Consider the following 7,396-nt stretch of genomic DNA (forward strand, 5'->3'; position numbering starts at 1 on the left):
GAGACTGGGGAGTCTCCATTGTATATTAGAAGAGAAAAACTGGGTCTTCAGTATTGGGCTAGACTGACAGGACTTAATCATGACTCGGATGCAAAATGTCTGTTAAATGACTTTTGGGAGTTTGAAAAGAGAGAGGATAAGTGCATTTTTTTTGGATCGTATTAAAGGAATTGTTAAAAAGAAAGGTCTTGCAAACAATGTTATAGGTGTAGTCTGGCCATCTCTTCCTTTTTGGAGGATGCCTGAACCTGAAGTCCAATTGGATTTCTTAGGAATAGATAAGAGTAACAAGCAGACAAGTGAGTGAGTTTATTACTGAAAACAAAGAGAATATAGTTCATGTCTTCACAGATGGGTCAAAAGACCCAGGCTCTAAGCAGCAGGATTTGGAGTGTATGTCATGAATACTGAGTACAGTTATAGTTGTCGAGTGAGTGATTCTCTTTCTATTTTTTTGGCCGAGTTACTCGCTATTTGGTGGGCTCTGTTATGGATTGAGGACAATAAACCTAGTGTTGTTTGTATATATTCAGATTCAGCATCAGCACTTCAAGCCATAACGAAATAACTCACGAAAGGAGCCCGTCCAGACCTGGTGTTAGAGGTACTGTCCTCACTACAATGGATACAGTCAGAAGGGATGGAAGTAAGCTTTATATGGGTACCTGGCCACTGTGGCATCCCTGGCAATGAGATTGCAAATAAGTTAGCCAAAGAAGCTCTCAAGAGGGAAACAATAGATGTTAACGCTCCTTTGGGTAAGATAGAGTGCATTAGCATATTTAAAAGCATTGGTGACCATATGTGGCAGCGTGAGTGGGAAAGTGACCCAAGGGGTAGACACTATTTTAGCTGTTAACCCTCCATAAGGAACAAAAGGTTCTCACTAATGGGTAACCACAAAAAACAAGTGATTATAACAAGACATAGGCTGGGGCATTGTGGGCTGGCAGGGTGCCTTAAAGTAATTTAAAAAAAACATCCTACTGGAATGTGTAGTTGTGGGCAGCCAAAGACGATTAAACATGTGCTTTTATTTTGCCAGGTCCATGCAAGAGAAAGAAGAAGGCTATTCATTAAATTGACAGAGTTAGAACTAAAAACATTTTCAATGGCTACTATCTTTTCTGAATCGAAAGGTCGATAAGGTCGAAATCGATAAGGCAATAATAAGATTCCTGCTCTCCACCGGGCTCTACCATAAAATTTAATGATAACTGACGTGAACTGATCACACCTGGAGGTGGCAGCATTACTCTTTGTTTGCGTACAGCCTGCCGGAAATAAATAGAAGAAGAAGAAGAAGACCAGTGGGGGCAGCAGTGCACTAACCGTGTCTACTCTGCTGCACAAAAAGCAGGAAGCAGACAGAGCCCCGTGTGCGGTTAGCTCGGAGCTAAAGCTAAAAACACTTTGTTAAAATGTCCAAAGGCCAAACGCTGAGAGCTTTGGTGAATGAGCGGCTGACTGCGGCTGCTGAAGAGATCTTTGCGCTGTTTGAAAGAACGATAGCGGAGTATGAGGAGGAACTGTGTCGCTCCAAAGAGGAGAACCAGAGGAACCAGGACACTCCACAGACTCCACGGATTAAAGAGGAGCCAGAGGAGCAGAGCGTCAAACAGGAGGAAGACACGCTCCCAGCACAGGTGAGCTTTATCCACAGTGTCGGAAGTCACTAAATACACGGACTGAAAATACGTAGGTCTTTTCAGAATACTCATTTTGAGTAACTGTCCGGGAGGGGGGTAGGGGCCACGGCTCGGCACACTTTGGGAACGACTGGTGTCCATTTATTTTCTGTCTATAATTTGAATAACAAATAGAGCTCGTGGAACATAAAGGAAACTTGTGTTTGAGGGTTTTAAGGTCACAAATATCCACAAGTAACATAGCAACCAAAAAGCCAATGGAGAGCAGAAAGGATTTTTCTCATAGAGCGCAATGTCACCACAAACTGCTCATGTTCAGCTGACAGGGACTGACAGGTCGCCTACAGCTTTCACAAAACTTGATTTTTGTGGTGATTTTGACCCATTTTCAGATCACTTTTTCTGAGCTCAAAAATAGCAATATGCGCCAGTAAGCAGCGGTATGTCTTTACAGTTTTTATATAGTGTTTGTGTGTGTTTGTGTGTGTGTGTGGGGATGTGTGGGGGTGTGTGTGGGTGTGTGGGGGTGTGTGTGGGGGTGTGTGTGGGGGTGTGTGTGGGTGTGTGGGGGTGTGTGTGGGGGTGTGTGTGGGGGTGTGTGTGGGGGTGTGTGTGGGGGTGTGTGTGTGAAGGAGGATCTTTTGCTCACTACAGTGTTTTCTGTTGCTGTTATTCACATGTCACATAATATTCATATCTTCATTGAAAGGCAAAACTAAAACACCATGCTCATGTAGAGCAGATTAGTGATGAGCCTGACAGCAGCAGTTACAGAGAGAAGGGGCGATGACTTTTCAATAGAAAGTGAATTAGAGCCGGAGTCAGTGGAGGCGAAATGTACGGCTGCATAGAACTGACAGCAGCGTTCTGTACTGAATAAAGAAAATCAGCATTATCATGTTTTATCATGCTGGTGTCATGAAATATGGGACAAATTATGTGTGAAACTAATGCATCAAAGAAGGATCTATCTGCTGCTCCTCACGTAAATATTTATAGTCACATTAAACTAAACTGAAGGCCTTAAAACCCTAAACTGCAACTGTACAAGGAAAATATCCAAATGGAGCTGCTTTTATTCAACGAGGGAGAGGGAGCATTATCTAATACACAGAATATGTGTTAAGGGCCAGTTGGTGACTTGATGTCCTCTGGTCACGGTGATACTTCATCTGGAGATTGATAAATGTATAACAATATTTCTAACAAACCTCAACCAAGAAAATGACAGAAACATTTAGCACATTTCTGATTGAAATCAAGAAATATTCTGATTGTTGTTTTTGTTTTTTTCCCAGCTCCCAGTGGGCGTCCCAGAGTCCAGTGCTGTCTGTGTGAAGACAGAAGAGTCCTCACTGCTTCAACATAGACAAACTGAGCACAGAGAGAAAACACAGGGAGAGGACATCAGCACAGAGCCACATTTACACTCAGAGACTGAGGGACACATGGAGCACTCCTCTGACACTGACAATGATGAAGACTGGAGAACTCCAATCTGCTGTTCAGCTGCACAGATGGAGACAAAGGCTGATGGAGACCACTGCAACCAAGTCCAGAAAGGCCAAATGCTGAGAGCTTTGGTGAATGAGCGGCTGACTGTGGCTGCTGAAGAGATCTTTGCGCTGTTTGAAAGAACGACAGCGGAGTATGAAGAGGAACTGTGTTGCTCCAAAGAGGAGAACCAGAGGAACCAGGACACTCCACAGATTCCACAGATTAAAGAGGAGCCGGAGGAGCAGAGTGTCAAACAGGAGGAAGACACGCTCCCAGCACAGGTGAGCTTTATCCACATGATTGTCTAGGATGAAGTTAGGTGAAACAGACCACATAAGGTTGGAGCAGCACAGTTTATCAGGACCATGTACAATTAGATGAAGCATGAAACAGAGGCTTGTACCAACAGACTGGAACAGTGATGTAATATCGATCACCAATAAGTATCAGCCGATAATGGCAATTATGACATTGACGTGACACGATTATTCAGATAATAAACTTTTTTCTTTTTTTTAAATTTGTGTTTTATTCACATTTCAGAGGGCACACTTTTACAGAACACAGTAACATTTATAACTCCTTTGGTTCCAGAATATCCATCTTCAACACAGCAGTCGTATTCATACAGGGTTTATACCATGTATTTAAAAAACAAACAGAACAAAAAGCATTGCGACATCGAACCAGGGTGTAAAGGCTCCTCTGCCACCGGGGCGCTCCTCTGTCACCGGGCCAGTCCACAGTGCACTCCTCTGCCGCAGGGGTACTCCCTCAGGGCGCTTCCCCAGGACACTCCTTTGGGGCACTCCTCCATTACCGGGGCACTCCTTTTATTCAACTTTGCACATATACAAAGAAAGGTAAAATGTAAAGCTGCAATTGTTCCAGATGTTTGAATGTGTAAATGTTGAGTTATACACTGGTAAATACAATTATGTATGTATGTTATTTTCACATTTACAAGTCCAACTTAGTAATTTTACAAGTACAAATCTGAAAATTATGCTTTCACAAGTTTTTGCACCAGGTTTGTCTCAAAATCATTTATAAACGCAACCGCTAATTTGAACCTGAAGTCAGCAGGGGGTGGGGCCAGAGGCACTGGGGTTGCTGTGGCAACGGCTAAACTGGTTTATATACTCTAAAAAAGGAGTAGCTAACCTGAATTCAGACAGTATGTCACCTTTATGTGATATTATGATGTGCATTATTAACCTTTTAATAAGCTGTATACCAGGGTGAACTGCATAGATGACACTTTTGTAGCCACACTGGGTTTTAACACGTTTTTTACGTTAGCATTAGGTAGCGCCTTATGCTAGCGGACTTTTCCTCGACTTTTTTCAGCTAATAAAGCAGTGTGGCATTATGAGTGGTTACAAACATTAGATGCTACAGAACCTCATGAAGACATGACATACTTTTGAGTTAACTTCATCATTCAGCATCTGGACATACAAAAATACACTTGTTCTAAGGTGTGACTTCTTTCAGTGGCGCTGCCTGAGGCCTGCACCTGGTCCATTAACTGACCTGAACAAACCTGAGCCTGAGTCTGTCTCTGCTGGTGCTGAGCCCTGGGTGCAGGTGGTCTGCGGTTGTATGTTTCAGGTGGTCTGCGGTTGTATGTTTCAGGTGGTCTGCGGTTGTATGTTTCAGGTGGTCTGAGGTTGTATGTTTCAGGTGGTCTGCGGTTGTATTTTTCAGGTGGTTTGCCGTTGTATGCTTCAGGTGGTCTGCGGTTGTATGTTTCAGGTGGTCTGCGGTTGTATGTTTCAGGTGGTTTGCTATTGAAAGTTTCAGGTGGTTTGTTGTTGCTCTGGCTGCAGCAGTGGAGCTGTGGCACTGCTGTTTTGTGTTTTGATTTTTGTTTTAAAAACTATTTCCAAAGATGCAGTCCCTGACACTCTGGGTGTGTATAAGTTGTGGATCATGAACTGTTCAGGCAAGGGGGCGGGGTCCCCTTGCCTTACTCCTATTAATCGGATTGAGCAGACTGTTTACATTATAAGAAGCTACTTTAAGTTGATTGTTCTGTGACGCCATTTTGTGCAATTTGAATTTGCTCCACCCCCTGTGCTACAAATACAGTCAGAACTTAAAAAAACATGAGGTGCAAGACTTTTTAGAGCAAACTCCCAGCTCTAATGGATAACCCCTAATCCCAGCAGGTAGGGGGCCCCTCTTGACCACTTTTGGCCCTGTTCATTCCACCTTTTTTTTTTTTCTTGGTTACATTACGAAAAGTTTGGTCTCCCTCACAAATCCCTCCAGAAACTGCAGCACCTTCAAAATTTGTGCAGGATCATCACCAGGAGATCAGCATTCACCAAATCACCTCAATTCTCCAACAACTTCACTGGCTTCACATAAAACAAAGAATCAGCTTAAAAATTCTCCTCACTCCTCCTCTCTGCTGCTCCTCTCTCCAGCTCTCTCTCTCTCCCTCCCTCCTCTCTGCCCCTCTCTTGCTCTTCTTTCCTCTCTCCAGTTCTCTGTTACATTTCCGCTTCTTTGCCCGTCTCCTCCTTTCCTCCTCTCTCTCTACTCCTCCTCTCTGCAGCTCTCTGTTCTATCTGCCCCCATCTCATCACCATGGGGGAGGGCAGAGCCTTCACCCGCTCTCCTTCTCAGCTCTGGAACTCCCTCCAACCTGATCTCCACCACATAAACCTGTCTTTTCAAATCATGACTCAAAACCTCAACAAGCAGCACATCACCATTCACACGTCCTCCAGTTTTGTATTGTTTTTTCCCACCTGTTTCTGTTTTTAATCTGTTCTGTACAGTGTCCTTGGATGTTTTGAAAGGCAGTTATAAATAAAATGTATTATTATTGTTTTCAGGAGAGTCAAAATATGAATATTAACATTTGTTTTTTCCCCACCCCAGCTCCCAGTGGGCGTCCCAGAGTCCGGTGCTGTCTGTGTGAAGACAGAAGAGTCCTCACTGCTTCAACATAGACTAACTGAGCACAGAGAGGAAACACGGGGAGAGGACATCAGCACAGAGCCACATTTACACTCAGAGACTGAGGAACACACGGAGCACTCCTCTGACACTGACAATGATGAAGACTGGAGCGCTCCATTCAGCTGTTCAGCTGCACAGATGGAGACGGAGGCTGATGGAGACCACTGCAACCAAGTCCAGATCAGAGCCAGAAGCACCTCTGCACCAAACTCAGGTCTATCCCTCAAATACAAGTCTGCACCAAAGGCCAGTGCCACTGTGAACTATGGAGACATGTCAGGAACAGCCCACAGAGCTGACGAGAAAAAGCACCAGTGCTCTCTGTGTAACAAGAGGTTTGGATCTAAGCGGGTTTTACAAAGACACAAAGGTGTTCACGCAGTAGAGAAACCATTCAGCTGTTCAAAATGTGAAAAAACATTTACCTTGAAAGATTATCTAAATAAACATATGAAAATACATTCAGGAGAGAGACCTTACAGCTGTTTAACTTGTAATAAAACATTTACCCAAAAATCTAGTCTAGATTCTCATGTGACGATACACACAGGACAGAAACCGTTCAGCTGTTCAACATGTGAGAAAACATTTATCCATAAAAAGAGTCTAGGTTACCATGAAAGGGAACACACAGGATATAGACCATTCAGCTGTTCAGTCTGTGAGAAGACATTTTGTGTTAGGACTACTCTGGTTCGACATATGAGAACACACACAGGTGGGAGACCTTACAGCTGTTTATTTTGTAAGACAACATTTACTAAAAAGTGCTCTCGAGATAAACATGTAAAAATGCACACTGGTGAACGACCTCACAGCTGTTCAACATGTGAGAAGACATTTGTCATCAAGTCTCATCTACGTAAACATGAGAGAACGCACTCTGGTGAGAGACCTTACAGCTGTTCCATTTGTAATAAAAGGTTTTCAAAAAGCTCTAATTTGAAGCGACACATGAGAACTCACAGAACAGAAAGTGACTGAAGTGACTATTCTGGAAGTTTTCCGTGGGCGCTGGCATCATCATTTGGGTGGTGTTATTTTGCATGGGGCTAGTGATTTTCACAAATAATAATCACAGCATGCAAGTTGTATACGGATTCCGTATTTATTTATTTATTTATAATTAAAAGCCTGTTTTAAAGCCTCCAGAGAGTCGTGAGGTGTCTACTTGTTGGTTACATGAACATAGAACATTTTACACAAATCATCACTACTTTGTAAAATATTTTTTGAGCAGGAACATTTCCCAAATTCGCCAGTGAAAAAATGTG

General features: G+C 43.2%; 1 protein-coding gene across 1 annotated transcript; it reads left to right on the plus strand.

The window, feature by feature from the left end:
* Positions 1-1,312: 1,312 nt before the first annotated feature.
* On the plus strand, positions 1,313-7,273 carry LOC129456919 (oocyte zinc finger protein XlCOF6-like). Its single transcript, XM_055227961.1, has 3 exons — positions 1,313-1,646; positions 2,948-3,427; positions 6,042-7,273. Exons 1-3 carry the CDS (start codon positions 1,422-1,424, stop codon positions 7,104-7,106), a joined length of 1,770 nt encoding a protein of 589 aa, XP_055083936.1. The 5' UTR covers positions 1,313-1,421; the 3' UTR covers positions 7,107-7,273.
* The last annotated feature ends 123 nt before the right edge of the window (positions 7,274-7,396 follow it).

This window comes from Periophthalmus magnuspinnatus, chromosome 16 (genome assembly GCF_009829125.3).
Source record: "Periophthalmus magnuspinnatus isolate fPerMag1 chromosome 16, fPerMag1.2.pri, whole genome shotgun sequence".
Taxonomy (NCBI): domain Eukaryota; kingdom Metazoa; phylum Chordata; class Actinopteri; order Gobiiformes; family Gobiidae; genus Periophthalmus; species Periophthalmus magnuspinnatus.